Genomic DNA, 15,759 nt, shown 5'->3' on the forward strand with positions numbered 1-15,759 from the left:
TTGGTAATTTGACCGCTGTGGGCGTAATTGTGTATTTTGGGTGCATGTTTGTGATTAATTAATATAGCCACAGTATAAGGTAGATTGGTTCGAGCTAGTCGGCATGAAACGATCATGGAATGTAAGTGGTCGGTCTAGTCATAACGGGTTTAAGTCCGGGGCTCGGGGTGAGTCTCGGGGTGAATTTAATGATTAGAGCATTACCGGAAATTAAAGGGTAATGTGATATGGATTATTGGTGTTTGAGGTTATTGAGAATAGCAGGACTTTGAGGGTGTTAATTATAATTAATGAAATAGGCGCGAAAGGACGGTTTTGCCCTTGGTGGCTGTTAAGGTGTTACTTTAGACCTAAGGGTATTTAGGTCCTTTCCCCTCAAAGGATATATTAGCCATTAAGGCTGTAGAAGAGTAACAAAAACAGAGCTTCTTTTCCTTCTTTCCCGATAGATTTTCTTCCTCTTTTCTCTTTGGATTTTCGAGCTCAGTTTGAGGAATTAAGCCAAGGAACCAAGCTTAGCCAAGCTAGGGTTATGCTCCACCATTGAAGAGGGTGTGTTGCTGGGATTGAGGTAAGTTTCTAGCCACTAGAACTCTTGGTTTTGCTCTGTTTTCTAAGTTAAGTTTCAGCTGGTTTTTGGGTTGGAAATTTGGGAATTGGCTAGGGTTCTTGGGGTTGTGGTCCCTAGGACATGTGGAGATGGTATTTGGGTTCATTTGGGAGTTAATTTGATGTTTGGAAGCTTTTGGATTGGGTTAGAAATGGTGGAATCGATGGAAGGAAATTCTGGGAATTGGTTGGCTGAAGGTAGCGCTACAGCACCCAGTGTAGGGCGCCACAACGCTACCTGCAGGGAGGTTGGGCGGTTTGTGGTTCTGTCTTGAGTGCTGGGGCGCTAGAAGGGCAGCGCTGTAGCGCTACCCTGTTCCTTAAGAACCCTGTTTTGAGTGTTTTTAAGGTTTTTTGGCTCGGGGTTTCAATCCTTAAGGCCCGGGATCGAATTTACTCACTGTGTGGGCATGTTTCGAGGTCCCGAGAGTGGGGTTTAGCTTAAGACCCTATCTTTGGTAATTTTCATTAATTGGAGATTGTTTTGGTTATGACTAGGTAACCGTTAAAGGATTAAGGATCGATCGTTCTCAGGGGTCGTTCTTGTTATAACTCTCACTCGAACCGGAGATAAGAAAACTGCACCCTGTGTATATGTGACATGCATGGCTATTCTTGATGCATATTGGTTGATTATTAAATGTGACATGCATGGCTATTATTGATGTATGTTGGTTGATTATTAAACGTGACATGCATGGCTATTATTGGTGCATGTTGGATTGTTAAATATAATGCATGTGATGCACGAGAAACATATGATTAGGACATGCTTTGTATACTGAGTATGATAGCCTCTGTGTTTGTGCATGGTCCTAATTGTACTAGTACCTGTTAAGTAAGCATGTTGAATACCTTGTTTATGGATATTGGACATATGATATATGTTTGGTGGCATGACTTACTTGTGTATGGCACTGACTTATTAGTCAGAATCGGCAATGGTGTCAGATCCGTCTGTGAGGCTGTGACTTATTAGTTAAGTTCACAATGGGTTAAGCACTGGTCGTGTTTCACTGACCTGAGGGTCAGAAACGGCATAAGCGTCGAGGACGCAGGGCCGAATGAATATTAGATCTAATCGATATCAGCATTGAATGGCTCTATGGCATTAATGCTGGACCGACCCTAAAGTCGATGAACTTATAAGCGCTTGGTTAGTCTGAGACTAGTTACTGAGAGCCAGGGCATAGGGCCCCGGTGACTATCTGTCACATGGCTAGGGAACGTTGTTCCACAGTTACGACTCTAGAGTCGGGAGGGTGATAGCCGTCAATAGGTTACTTGGGAACCGAAAAGCCGTGATTAGATAGGGGTAGGTCACTTTTTCCAAGAATGCACGAACTACTCTGACAGATCTGGTGGGGTAATCGAAGAGTCGTTTTCCTTAAAGTTTATTTATTGTTGGTCGTAATAAATAAACTTGGGGGGCAAATGTTATCCAAAAAACAGGCACGGGTGACGTGGCAGGCATTTTTAAACACGTGGCTGACACCTGGCAGAGTTCTGTTCGACCATCGACCAGTAAGATCCTCTTGGCGTAGCGTTTGAGGTTTCCTTACGACCAGCATGGTCATACACTCTGCATATTTCAAAATGATCTTGGTGAAATCATAATCAATTCCGAGATTATCTCCGATGATTCCTGATTATCCGATTAATTAGGAGAGAATATTTGTAACAAATTTATGTAATCCTCCTTGAGCCTATAAATAGAGAAAGATAGTTCAAGGAAGGGACTTTTGGCTTTTAGTTAATTGAAGTTATACACTTACGAGAGAATTAGAGCTATCGTATTACGATTATATTGTTTATCCCTCTCAAGTTTGTGAAACTCAGAGAACCCTAGTTCTTTGATCACTCATTTGAGATCTCATATCAATAATAACTTAAGTGGATGTAGGTCATTGCCAATTCTTGGAGCCGAACTACTATAATTTATTGTGTTCTTTACTGTTTTTGTCATTATATCCATTCCAACACATCTATCCACATCAAGCGTTTTGACTCCGTGTCAGTTGACCAAAACAATGGTCAACAGTATGCACACATGCAACAAATTATTTGAAAATTATTTTCGACATTGTAAATTATTCGAAATTTCACAAAAGTTAGTACAATACTTGATAAACTACAATATATAGCGTCATACAAAAAAAATTGAAATTATAAATATCCAAATGTTAAAAACACAAAAGGAGTGCACCTTTTGTTTTCCAAAATGATTTACAATTTATAATGTAAATGAGAAATGAGTTCTTTATCTACATGGTTCTTTGTTTAATTTATTTATTTTTACAAAAATAAAATAAAATAAAGTAATAATTTATTTTTGTTGGTAAATAAATAGGAGAATAAGATTTTTGTTTCCCTCCAATCAGCATTCGCACAAGTCACAAGAGGTACTAAAAACACACCATTTTCTCACTTATCCAATCTAAAATATCGTCTGAAATTCATCAAATTCCCTAACAACAACAACAGCAACAACCCAAACACTGGTTCACCTTACTCTCTTCCCTCTTCAAAGTCCAACCCCCAAACTCAAGCCCTAACCCTAAACATGGAGCTTGGTTCTTTGTACGACAGATGCATTTGGTCTCCGATTCGCTCTTCCTCTCCCAACCGCCCTCTCTTGGTTCATTCCAGCGTTTCAGTTTCACTTCGGAAGAATCTTACACTTGCCACTTCTTATTCTCGATCATTTCGCCGGAGAAATCTCTGTGCGGCATCGAATTCGGATACTTTGGTCGCTGGGTCGCGAAAGGAGGAGGAGGGGAAGTATCGTGATGTTGCCAGCAAGAAAGAGGAGGATGAGTCTGGGGATTTGAAGTCTTGGATGCACGAGAATGGGCTTCCTCATTGCAAGGTTGTGCTTAAAGAAAAGCCTTCCCTTAACGAGAAGCATAGGCCTATTCACTACGTTGCTGCTAGTGAAAATCTTCAGGTGAATTTCCCAATCTATTTGGTTCTTTGTTTGTATGAATTTTGAATCTATTAGTTCTTTGATGAAACTCGTTGACTTTATCTTTGCAGATTGGGGATGTTGCATTCTCTGTGCCCAATTCCCTGGTTGTAACGCTTGAGAGAGTATTGGGGAACGAGACAATTGGTATGGTGCATTAGTTGTTGTTACTTTATCCTGATTTTTTTTTGTCTTTATCAAGAATGTGACTTTCTTGGCATGACTATATGGGAATGTTTAGTATATTTCTCAGAATGAGAAAACTTTTGTTCTTGTAATGGTCTGAAGAGAAAACACATATTAACAAAATGGAGACAGAGCTATATCTTGTATTAAGTTTTTTGCTCCTGATGCAGCGGAATTGTTAACTACGAATAAATTGTCGGAGCTGGCGTGCTTGGCTTTGTATTTGATGTATGAAAAGAAGCAAGGAAAGAAGTCTTTTTGGTACCCTTATATAAGAGAGCTTGACCGTCAACGAGGGAGGGGACAGTTGGCTGTGGAATCTCCTCTTTTATGGTCGGAAGCCGAACTGGATTACTTGACAGGCAGTCCCACTAAGGTACTTCATTCTTCTGTTCTTACCATTCATTGTAACATGAATGCTGCTACCACTTTCTACATGCATGTAAGTTGAATGGATGCCTTGCTGGTTTAGATGTTTTAGACTACTTTGCGTTAATGTTGAATCAGGCTGAAATTTTTGGAAGGGCTGAAGGAATAAAAAGGGAATATGAAGAGCTTGACACTGTGTGGTTTATGGCTGGGTCTCTTTTTCAGGTTATTTATTTATATGTTGATAGTGATTGGTATACATACATTTATTTATTTTCGGTAGATGGTCTGACATACTGAGGTTTTCATTATTGCCTTTTCAGCAATACCCATATGATATTCCTACAGAGGCTTTCTCTTTTGAAATTTTCAAACAAGCTTTTGTTGCTGTGCAGTCATGTGTTGTGCATTTGCAGGTAGTTTTTATTTATTTGGTTTATTCTAATTTTAATTTCTGTTTCTTTGAATTCAGTATGTTTAATCTTTACAAGATAAACCGATTTGACAGTGTTTATCCATATTCTTCCTGTAACATGTTGTTGGCACCTACTTGGTATACTGGCTTAGTAATATTATGATTGAAGCATGTCAAGAACCTTGTGAATTCATTTTCTGATGCCCCCTCAACCTTGACATGATACTTCCTTCCACGTTTGATTGTATGTTTCATTATGGCTTTATGACATTTTTAATATTTATTTTTTCACTCAGAAAGTCAGCTTGGCTCGTAGGTTTGCTTTGGTCCCTCTTGGACCCCCATTATTAGCTTACAGAAGCAACTGCAGGGCAATGTTAACAGCTGTTGATGGTGCTGTTCAACTTGTGGTTGATCGCCCATATAAGGCTGGAGAATCTATCGCTGTTTGGTATGATATTTTTCTTTAGATGCGATCGTGTAGGTGACAAACAGATTACAAGTTGGCCATTTATTTAATTTCTGATAGTGCAATTTATCACTTTCACATTGCTATCCATTTACCACTTGAGGCTAGCTCAAGTGTTTGTGTGTGAGGGGTTATCTGTTCTTATTCCAGTAAATACATCTACTTTTTAGCATATGTGAAATTGGTATTTTAATGCAGGTGCGGACCACAGCCTAATTCAAAATTGCTTATAAACTATGGATTTGTCGATGAGGATAATTCTAATGACCGCTTGGTTATTGAGGTATAATATGGAAGTCTGTTTACTGTACACAATTCCCTATTTAGGTTAAGTCTTGCTGATTGTTTTTCATGTTGCATTTTCTCTAGGCAGCTTTGAATACTGAGGATCCTCTGTATCAAGAAAAAAGAATGGTTGCTCAGAGGAATGGAAAATTATCCGTGCAAGTTTTTCATGTATGCACATCTAATTTGTTTTCCAGATAAATGATTTTATGATTTCTTTTAGTTTGCTGCTTAATACACCTTTTTTTTTCAGGTATATGCTGGAAAGGAAAGAGAAGCTATTTTGGATATGCTTCCATATATTCGATTGGGCTATTTATCAGAACCTTCAGAGATGCAATCTGTTCTCTCTTCTCAGGGTCCAGTTTGTCCAGTAAGTAATAATTATTTTCATGTTACTTTGAAAGAGAAGTAATACATAGAGATTATGGAAATTCGATAAAGTTTTACAAACATACAAATAAACTTGTGATTTTAGACATTTGGTGAAACATACCATACTTTGGTTATTACACACGACTTATAGTTAAAGATGGTAGATCTTTTGTTTTGTTTTTGTTTTCTTTTATCCACTTTATTTTCTTTATTAAGAAGAGGCCAAAATTTAAATCTAATGATAAGTATTGGTAATCAACATAGGTAAGCCCTTGTATGGAACGAGCTGTGTTGGACCAACTTGCTGATTATTTTAGGACTCGCCTAGATGGCTATCCATCTACCTTGAAAGAAGACGAGACTTTGGTAATTTTTGTTTGTCGAACAAGAATGATAGCTTCTATATTATAAGTTATTGTATTACTAATATTTATTGTTACAGTTAGCAGATGGTAATTTGAATCCCAAAAAGCAAGTTGCCACACGGCTTATCATACTAGAAAAGAAAATGCTTCATGCATGCCTGCAGGCAACCGTTGATTATATAAATCAGTTACCAGACCATTCCGTATCTCCCTGTCCAGCTCCTTATGCCCCTTTATTGAAATAAAGGTATTGTGTCAGACTTGCGTTTTGTAACAAATGCATGATTGTGAAAGACATGCAAGTGATTTTTCTCTTGTTTCAGTTCATTTTGATTTGGGATTCTCTTTGCAGAGATCACCTACTCTTTCAAAAGTGTGGAAGTTCTTAAGTACTTGAGCCAGTTGATATGGGGGAAAGTTAACCAGATTTGTTTCTTAAAAATTTCAGGACTGTAAAGTAAGCTATAAATAACTTGTATCTGTTTATAGGACAACGGATTGACAGCACCAGGATTAGGAATAATAAGGTTGAAATTTACGAAATAGCTGTCTATGTTTCGAATTTATAGTAGAATTCTGAGTTGAGTTTTTATACATGCCCAGATGCTTTCAACAATGTGTTTTTGTCAGGTCCTAAATATGCACAATCTTATTATTTTGCAGGTAGAGACATAAGAAATCGAGCAGTTTGTTGGATAATCAAGCACTTGAGAGAAATGAGCTATTCCCTTATCATCTATGCTTGTGTGGATAACAAATTGATCCCACATTCGACCCTTATTCCATTCTCTAAGTCTCATCCACTTACATGATATGGCTGCATTCTGCGAGTCCTCCAATCTGGCCATTTAAGTATCAAGGATGTTGATAATTGTGTTCACTATAAAAATCTTGTTCTATTTTTGTAAATGTAAAAGCAAATGATTAGTGCTAATTCAATTGTATTCATTTACTTCTGTACAACTTTGGTGTACCCTTTGGATTTTGGGCTTCGTGCTATTTTTTTTCCTCAGTCCCTGTTTTGAGCAGTCGAGTAAAGAATGTGATTTTGGCTTAATATTTGCTTCAATGCATACTACTAATACAATTGTTATTTTCAATATAATGTTATTAAATATGAAAAAAAATTCCAAATTGTAGATTACAAAACTGTGAAATATAGCAAAATTCAGAGACCAAAGTGATATTTTGTAATTGATCAAGTATGCTATACAATTTGACAAAGAAAATAGCATTTGTACTCGAGAACAACTGTGTACAATATGCCATAATTTGTATTGAAAGAAAATTTTGTGCTATATGCTAACTTAATTTTTTTTTCCTTTTCTTATACCCAAAGAATAAAGAAAATGAGATCACAAACTCAACTTAGTTCTCCACATATCTCCAATGACCTTCTTTGGTTGTGGATTATCTGGGCCTCTGTCCCGCTGTCCAGATGTAAAATACAAGTAACCATTCCAAAAACCAGCTAATGTGGTCTTCACTCGATAAGGAAGCTTTCCAATCACTGACCATGTCTGTTTAGTTTATAGAAAACAAGTATATTTGCAATGAGCAACCTCAGAAAGATATATATATATATGTGTGTATATACTTATACAAGTGAATCAGGTAAAGCAATCTGATAAATACCAGTGAGTCTAGATGAAATTGGAAGACCTCTCCTACAAGCATCATCCTTTTGGTCACTGGGTGTTTCTCTGTTGTGCCTCCAGTGATTATTATTGAATTGTTGACTAGTACCCAAGCACACTCTATATGAGAATTGGGCTTTGGCATAGGAGGAAGAACTTTCCACTTCATTTCATCATCTAGCATATATACATCATCATAAACCACCTGAGAAAAATGTAAACAAGATTATTTCATGGCTAGGGAGACAAAAGACAGATTGTAGTCTTTGCAATGCTAAGTTAATAGTAACTATACCTCGTGTCTGCGTGAGCACTTGAAGATAGGTGACCCTGGTTTGGCCATGAAATCACCTTCTTGGCCACCAATGACAAAAAGGCGATCATTAACTACAACACATGCCCTGTTGAAAAGATTGAATCTTAGAGAAACTCTTCTCATGATAATACATAAATGAATGATGATGATGGTGATGATGATGATGATGATGGTGATGATGATGATGATGATGAATCAAGGAAGAGATCAAACACCTATGAGGGCCGCCACGGGGAATAGGAACTTCATTTCGCCATTGTTTCTCCAATACTTTGCCATCCTTTACAGCAATACTCCAGTGCTCCAGTCCTGGTGTGTGTCGATTCTCTTTACTCCCTCCCATTACATGAAGTCTCCCTCTCCATATTTGAGTTGCTGGAGCATACCTGCAATTTTCTCATACTCAGAAAATCTCTCAAGAAACTAACAACTCACCTCTTAAACTAACACAATTAAGAAAGTACATACATTGAATATATAATATCATAGCTTACAAATTAACCAAGCATAACATGTAGCAATGTAATGAGCAATCACAAACAGGACATTGATTAAATGATTAGGCATGTGATTTGTACCCGGAAGTTTAGGGTTTGATTGGTATAGTTTTTAAAAACTTGAAAACAGTGGTAACTACAAGAATAATTGATTGGTAAAATGGTTTTGAAAATAAAATTCAAATCAATGTTCTAATTTTGTGTTTTAAAATAAAAAACAATAAAATTATGTTTTCTCTGATTCCAAATCATTGTATCCTAAAATACTAAAATACTACAAGGCTATCATTTATTTTTTTATATTTTCAGATTCCCTACCAATCACATCTTCAGTTTTTTAAAACTCAAAAACAGTTTTTAGACACTGAGCCAATTATATTTTCAAAAACATGTTTTCAGACTATAAATTCAGATTTTGATTTCACAAACATACTTTTGAAAATGTAGTTTTTCAATCGCGAACCAATCAGGCCTTAGAGGTTCGAGTCCCTCCAAGTATCTACATTATGCATAGCAATTGTTATAGTTTTCTAGTCCCCAAATACTGTAGGATGTAGGATTAGGTGGGGAGCATAGATTTTAAAAATAATGGAAATGAGTACTCAGCTTACAGACAGTAACAATAGACAAAGAACTAACTGGTAATAAGTAGAGTAACTGGTGATCTTATAAGTGAGTTGATATCACATTGAATTGAATTTTGATGTGGATAGCAGCATGGCATCATATGTAGCAATGTGATTAGGAACATTACCGAGGAGAAGGTAGAGGAGGCATAGTGCTCCATTTCTTGGTCTCAGTATCCAGCACAAAAGAACGAGCTGTGGGGCCTCTACACTGTGGACCATACTGTCCAGACACAACATATATGTATCTACCATCAGTTACCACTCCCAAATGTGAATGAGCCATTTCTTTTGGCATATCAAACCTCTCTGTCCACTTGTTATCAGTGAAGTTGAACACATCAACATGAGAATGCACCTTAAAACATCAAAACCCAGAACCCATTTTGGACAGTGTCAACATTCATGTCAAATTCAATCACTGAACTGATTTTGTAAGAATCTGAAATTGGATGAAAAAGAGAAGCTTACATAATCAAGTGAGCCATACCCTGCAAAAACGTATAGAAGATTCTTGATCTGTACTGAATATCCATCAAGGCGAGGCACCGGTGCTGGTGGCATTTCCTCCCATGGTAAATCAGGAGCAGGCAAGTCAGCAAAGGTTGCAGATAGAAGAAGATTCTTCTTATCTTTAACACTATCTTTCTATGTAAACAAAACAAGGGTCAAAATCCAATCTCCTCCATTAGTGATGACCAAATGAAAAAACACAAAACTGGGTGTTTAAGATACTATGCATACCTTTGATTCAAGATGGCTTAGTCTGGTTGCATTGTGGGAGTTTTCTTCTGGTACAACGATAATCTCAGTTTTCTCAACTGCCCAATACGTGGTGGTAGTTTTAATGATAGAAGAAGAGGATGCCCATAAAAAATTTGTAATGACAGCAACTGTTAGCAGAGTTGATATGGATATGAAAAAGACAAGCTTTTTCGAAGAAGAAGAAGAAGACGAAGAAGAAGGAATATTATGCTTGTGAACAAATCTGCCCATCTTTCATCTGTGGCAGTGAAACATTTACAACCCATTTTATAAAAGTGTGTTTTCAGAAGAAGAGGAACGAAGAAGTAAACTAGTCCAGCAGGAATTTTTTTGAGTTGCGGCGCCAATGGTTTCATGTTCATTTTAAAAAAAAAAAATAATCATAATAATGATAAAAAGTGTTTATTATCACACTTCATAAAAGCAATAATATATGTTCCTTAAAAAAAGCAATAAATATATGATCCTTAAAAATTGTAGTGCCTTATTATTATTCTTTGCTATTTCCTAGGAATTGTATAATCTGGGGGTGGTGTTAAGAACTTGGTATTGTATGATTCAACGCGGCAAATAATAACGGTGGCTGGTATATGTCTAATAAATGGAAAATATAGGGGTAGGAATTTTTTTTATATATAATTTATTTTATTATTTATCGCATGAATTTTATTTATAGTTTATAATATTCTTAAAATATATCAATATTTTATTAACCTTATTTTCAAACCCTTATTATTTGTTAAAATTAAAATTATTTGTTAAATTTGTTGAGCACCCCATTACAAATTTAATAGTCACACAGTTGGATTTAATTTAGACTTAATAAAGTGGGATGCACCAAATTTAAGCCTACAAAGTACATAAAAGAAAGAAAAAAAATTACATGCACCCTAAAAAATGAGGTACAAAATAGAATTATTCTAAAACTATTTATATAATTTTATTTCTAGACTTAGATTTTAATTTTTAAAATATTAGTTCTAATTTTTTTTGTATATTTAATATATTATAAAATTGAAATAAAGATACTTTGGTTATATTGAAAAATAAATTTAATCAAAATTATACTGAAAAAATACTGATTTGTAAAATAAATAGTAGTGATTTAATATCAAAATACCACAATTTTTTTATTGCTGGTATATTTTTTTTTTCACTTACAATATATATAGTATATAAAAATAGATTTTTACATAAAACAATAATTTTCGCTAAAAAATTACGTTTTTACGGTTAAATATTTTTTCTCTTCAATTTTACGGTTTTAAGGAAATTTTTATATTTATATGGTTTTGACTTTTTTTTTTTGTTTTTACATTCTTTTTAGGTTTTTTTTTTGTTGATATTTAGTTATTATGATATATATTAATTTTGTTATTTTTTAGTTTTTTTTTGTTGGTCCAATAAATTATTTTCAAATTATTTTTTTAGTTACCTTTCCTAAAAACTTATTTTTCATAATAATTAAATTTTGAAAATTGTATTTTTGAAACTTGAATGCTTATTTAAAAAAAAAAAACAGGAACGGTAAAAAAAGTAAAAAAACAAAAGAAATGTGTATTTAAAAAAAATCTCATATAAATATAACTCATCAATATCCTCCCTTCCTTTTGTTTTGGATTTTGTTGTGAATGCACATCCAAGCAATATGGTTTAGTCAATGATCCTATAAACGTAATCACAATATCTCACTTGAATTTCTTAATTAACACATCCCATCATCATTTTAAAATTCAAAACACTTTTAATTCATTTATTTATTTATTATTATTATTATTGTTTTGAATGGGATAGTTATTTATTATGTTTGAAAATTAAATTTATAGAAAAAGAAAAGCCAAAAGAAACTAAAATGGTATAAATCAATAATTAGATATTAAAGTTGTATTACGAAAAATTAAATAGAAAGCCTTAACTTAATTGGACTTTTTATGGGCCTAAAATTGGCCCATTTAGGCCCAAAAAAAATGACTGGCTCCGAGAAGATTAGTAGAGGGTAGACGCAGGAGAGCGCAGTCCCACAAATTCGGCCTCTGCTTCCGTCTTCGTCATTTTGGTTTGGATCTCCGAGCTTCGGACCGTCCTGCTCTAATCTCAACCCTAATACAGCTCCTCTGTAAGTGATTTATCTTCTTTAGATCTATGCCCCTTTCTTTCCACTTGGGATTCGATTTCGTTCTCTTTCGCTTTTTCTATGAATTGACTTTGAATTAGGGCTATGGTTGTGTATTTCTTATTTCGTGGACAAAAATGAAGCGAATGTTTATTGCGAGCCTGGGGTTTTATAATTGTGATTTTTAGGCTTGTTTAGGTCTACGTAGTTCGGTATTGCTCTTTTGTTTGGATCATGCATCATAGATTATTTAGACAAATATTTATAGGACTTGTTTTTTTTTATAGGAAATGGTAATTTTAGGAGTGTATCTAAGTGTAGACACATTATGCGTGTGCATAGGTGTATAAGCTGCAAAGAAAGTATAAAGCTTTTTACAAAAGTTGCAATCTTACGGTCAACCAGACAAGTCACTGAACAATTTGGGCATTGGGTATTTTAAATTTCATCATACAATGAAATTTGCTGATGCGATACGCTGCAGGGCAGACCTAGTGTTTAAGAAGATTTTAAAGGCAAATTGTGGCAATACTTGTTGAACCTTTGACAGAGGGTCTAATGTTTCTTTTGCTCTATTTTACCTTTTGCTTGGTTAGTGATCTACAATTTGTTTGAACATTATTCCTACCACCCAAAAACAAAAAACAACAACAAAGATTAAGCTTGAAATAGGACCTGTATGTAAATTTAAAGTTTCACGTTCTTAAATCTTTTCGGCATGCAAATTTCACCTCATTTACCCTTCTTTTTTCCTCAATCGAAAGGAATATCTACTGCGATGGCTAGAGGAGCAATCCATCAGTTACTAAGGAGGAAGCTTCATTCTCACTCATCTGTAAGAATCTTCACACCTTTTAGTTGTCATTCATTTGTATCTTTTTGGTTAGTTTCCTTAGCGGCAGTCTTGTTGGTTCCCTTAGTTAAGCTTGTATTATATTAATTCTGTAAGTTATAGGTTTGTCTACTGTCTTTCAATAAGTTTCATGGTTGTATGAATCTTTTTTTTTTTTTTTTAAATTACCTATACTTATAGCATTCCTTTGAAGGGTTTTTGTGCATGCCTGCCGTTCTGAATCTGTTTTCCATTTTATTGAGTGGCTATATCATAGTTTTTTGTTTCACCCTTATCATAATAATTATGATTGTGAAATACTAATTTGCAGGTTCCCCCATCTTTGTCTTCCTTTAACTCTAAGAGAGATGATACTGGTTCTGCTGGGATTAAGTCTCTAAGAGCCCTTGCACTTATTGGAGCGGGAGTCTCTGGATTATTAAGTTTTGCAACTGTAGCATCTGCTGATGAGGCTGAACATGGATTAGAATGTCCAAGCTATCCCTGGCCCCACAAGGGAATTCTAAGTTCATATGATCATGGATCGTGAGTTCTAATCTAACCTGTGTCGTTTGTGTGTGTGTGTGTGTATGTGTCTGTAATGTGTATGTTGCTAGCTTGAATAATATTCGAAGACTGTGGTCATCATATAGATAGTTGTTTATTCTGATACCCTTCATTGTTTCCTTGTCCTTGTGGTGTTTTGGGATTTAAACCTTGAGTTAACTTTTTCCCTCAAACTGGTGAGATCATTTTTACGATTTCAAAATCACTAGGCATGAATTGGTTAATTGACTTGTTCTATGGGAAATTGTTGTAATATACAGGGTGGCCTTTGAAATTTGCAACTGAAATGCCAATTTTGTTATCCTTTCTTACTTGTACTTGGGCAGGATTCGTCGTGGTCATCAGGTTTACCAACAAGTTTGTGCTTCATGCCACTCCATGTCTTTAATATCATACCGTGATTTGGTGGGTGTTGCATACACAGAAGAGGAGACCAAGGCTATGGCTGCTGAGATTGAGGTGGTTGATGGGCCTAACGACGAGGGTGAGATGTTCACTCGTCCTGGTAAACTGAGTGATCGATTTCCCCAGCCATATTCAAATGAGCAAGCAGCTAGGTTTGCAAACGGAGGGGCCTATCCTCCAGATCTAAGTCTCATTACCAAAGTAAATCCTTTCTTGTGCTAATGATTTTGCAATTCTTTATCCTTTTGCTTCTATACTTTTCTGATATTTTCTTACCTTTGCATTTTAGGCTCGCCACAATGGTCAGAATTATGTGTTTGCTCTTTTAACCGGATACCGTGATCCTCCTGCTGGTGTTTCGGTATTTTCTTTTTCTCTTATTCTCTGTCTGTGTTATGTATTGGTTAATTTCATTGGAAAATAATTATTAATTATAACTTTTGTTGAAAGATAAGGAGATTACAAAGGGAATTTTCTGAGGAGAGAACAAAACAATAACTGAAGAAAAATCTTTTATTTATTTATTTTTGATATTGGCATTGGGGTATGCATTTCAAACCTTTTTTCAAGCCTCATTTTGTTACTCTTTACCCAATATCACGTCCATTCATGTCAACTTATAAATGGTCACATTTGTTTGGGGAAAGAAAACAAAGCCTTTCTATATTCTCCTAACTTTATAAACCCTTTCATTTAGATAAAGTACATCTTTTAAGAGTGACAACTTGTTTTGAGAACTACTGTTGAGACAGTTGCAATCTTTATAGGCTGTACTTGTGGAGCTAAGAATGCTGACCTTAACTGTTTTTACTCAATATTTTAATGATATTTCAGATCCGTGATGGTTTGCACTACAACCCTTACTTTCCTGGTGGTGCAATTGCTATGCCTAAGATGCTTAACGATGGCGCTGTAGAATATGAAGATGGTACTCCTGCCACAGAGGCTCAGGTATGGTGCTCTCTTCATGTGTACATATATATGTTCAGTGATGGACGCATGCTCAACTATGCTTGTTCGCCTTAATTCATTTTGAGAGGTTCATAGCTGAAGCTGTTTTGAGATGTTATGTTGCAGATGGGGAAAGATGTCACAAGTTTCTTGTCCTGGGCTGCAGAACCAGAAATGGAAGAAAGGAAACTGGTGCGTCTACGAATAATCTCACATCTTTTTCTCTTGTTTAGTTCTCAAAACTGTTTGTTAATTTTTTTTCGGTGTCTTAAAATGGCAGATGGGATTCAAATGGATATTTGTGCTCTCACTGGCTCTACTCCAAGCTGGATACTACCGGCGATTGAGGTGGAGCACTCTCAAGTCCCGCAAGCTGGTTCTTGATGTCATCAACTAGCTTCCTTCGAGTTTTTTTAGGCCTTATGCTTGTGGTGGAAATAATTTTTTTTAATTGCATGATCTCCGTTTTCGTCCCATGCTCCTATTGAGTTCACAACATCAGTTATTGGTAATGGAGTGACCTGAGGAATGTTACTTTCAGAGACACTGAAATAAGCTGCTCCATACACATGATGAAATATTTTTGCCTTTTGACATATATTTTTGTTAAATTCTTCTTTATGTGCCAAATCTGCTGCTTGGGATACTGCCTTTCAATATTCATTTAAGTTATATGCTTTGGGTCATATATTTGCAAATCAATGGGCAAATATATTATAATAAGGAATGCAACTTTTTTTTAATCTTCTTCTGCCTCAACTTTTTTATTTTTTATTTTTAGATGACAGTGCTTTTAAATTCAAACATTTTGTTAGCTTTATGTCTTATCGGTGTGTACGAAATTATATATATTCCACTCTGTAGTGGACTGATGCTTGGGTTTTGGCTTTTTGTACCAACTAAGTGAACTCTTAACCAAAGGACACAATCCTAAAGGAAAAAAGTGAGGTGAAAGAATTTGATATGCATTTTACGCTAAACGAATTTGCATGGGGTTTAATTTTTCACATGG

General features: G+C 35.4%; 3 protein-coding genes across 5 annotated transcripts; 2 read left to right on the forward strand and 1 right to left on the reverse strand.

Moving 5' to 3' along the window:
- Positions 1-3,018: 3,018 nt before the first annotated feature.
- LOC133817122 (uncharacterized) lies at positions 3,019-7,095 on the forward strand. Of its 3 annotated transcripts, none has more exons than XR_009885503.1 (13): positions 3,019-3,556; positions 3,646-3,721; positions 3,931-4,136; positions 4,268-4,354; positions 4,453-4,545; positions 4,841-4,995; positions 5,212-5,296; positions 5,383-5,469; positions 5,552-5,671; positions 5,938-6,039; positions 6,116-6,285; positions 6,391-6,565; positions 6,702-7,095. XR_009885503.1 is itself a non-coding variant. In XM_062249531.1 (12 exons), exons 1-11 carry the CDS (start codon positions 3,173-3,175, stop codon positions 6,281-6,283), a joined length of 1,563 nt encoding a protein of 520 aa, XP_062105515.1. In that variant the 5' UTR covers positions 3,019-3,172; the 3' UTR covers positions 6,284-6,285; positions 6,702-7,095. The 3 variants fall into 3 exon arrangements, 1 of the variants encoding a protein (XP_062105515.1); XR_009885502.1 differs by having other exon boundaries at positions 6,487-6,565; XM_062249531.1 differs by lacking the exon at positions 6,391-6,565.
- Positions 7,096-7,195: 100 nt separating this feature from the next.
- Positions 7,196-10,307, reverse strand: LOC133817123 (kelch repeat-containing protein At3g27220-like). The gene is made up of 7 exons (XM_062249532.1): positions 9,859-10,307; positions 9,586-9,762; positions 9,243-9,472; positions 8,207-8,377; positions 7,971-8,076; positions 7,674-7,880; positions 7,196-7,558 (listed from the first exon to the last, which is right to left on the reverse strand). Exons 1-7 carry the CDS (start codon positions 10,108-10,110, stop codon positions 7,394-7,396), a joined length of 1,308 nt encoding a protein of 435 aa, XP_062105516.1. The 5' UTR covers positions 10,111-10,307; the 3' UTR covers positions 7,196-7,393.
- A 1,536-nt stretch (positions 10,308-11,843) lies between these two features.
- LOC133817124 (cytochrome c1-2, heme protein, mitochondrial) lies at positions 11,844-15,490 on the forward strand. The gene is made up of 8 exons (XM_062249533.1): positions 11,844-11,995; positions 12,757-12,827; positions 13,156-13,370; positions 13,718-13,997; positions 14,086-14,157; positions 14,631-14,747; positions 14,874-14,939; positions 15,028-15,490. The coding sequence occupies exons 2-8, from the start codon at positions 12,771-12,773 to the stop codon at positions 15,142-15,144; spliced, it is 924 nt and encodes a 307-aa protein (XP_062105517.1). The 5' UTR covers positions 11,844-11,995; positions 12,757-12,770; the 3' UTR covers positions 15,145-15,490.
- Positions 15,491-15,759: the final 269 nt, after the last annotated feature.

The sequence above is a fragment of the Humulus lupulus genome, chromosome 2, assembly GCF_963169125.1.
Source record: "Humulus lupulus chromosome 2, drHumLupu1.1, whole genome shotgun sequence".
NCBI classification, from domain to species: domain Eukaryota; kingdom Viridiplantae; phylum Streptophyta; class Magnoliopsida; order Rosales; family Cannabaceae; genus Humulus; species Humulus lupulus.

Excerpts from the sequence above, each read along its gene's own strand:
- LOC133817122 (XM_062249531.1), top strand. The coding sequence starts at position 3,173 with ATGGAGCTTGGTTCTTTGTACGACAGATGCATTTGGTCTCCGATTCGC. Across the intron at positions 3,722-3,930 it reads ATTGGGGAACGAGACAATTG|CGGAATTGTTAACTACGAAT; the intron begins GTATGGTGCATT and ends CTCCTGATGCAG. Across the intron at positions 5,470-5,551 it reads TATCCGTGCAAGTTTTTCAT|GTATATGCTGGAAAGGAAAG; the intron begins GTATGCACATCT and ends TTTTTTTTTCAG.
- LOC133817123 (XM_062249532.1), bottom strand. The coding sequence starts at position 10,110 with ATGGGCAGATTTGTTCACAAGCATAATATTCCTTCTTCTTCGTCTTCT. Across the intron at positions 9,473-9,585 it reads GGTATGGCTCACTTGATTAT|GTGCATTCTCATGTTGATGT; the intron begins GTAAGCTTCTCT and ends TGATGTTTTAAG. Across the intron at positions 8,378-9,242 it reads CCTCCTCTACCTTCTCCTCG|GTATGCTCCAGCAACTCAAA; the intron begins GTAATGTTCCTA and ends AGAAAATTGCAG.
- LOC133817124 (XM_062249533.1), top strand. The coding sequence starts at position 12,771 with ATGGCTAGAGGAGCAATCCATCAGTTACTAAGGAGGAAGCTTCATTCT. Across the intron at positions 14,158-14,630 it reads ATCCTCCTGCTGGTGTTTCG|ATCCGTGATGGTTTGCACTA; the intron begins GTATTTTCTTTT and ends ATGATATTTCAG. Across the intron at positions 14,748-14,873 it reads CTCCTGCCACAGAGGCTCAG|ATGGGGAAAGATGTCACAAG; the intron begins GTATGGTGCTCT and ends GTTATGTTGCAG.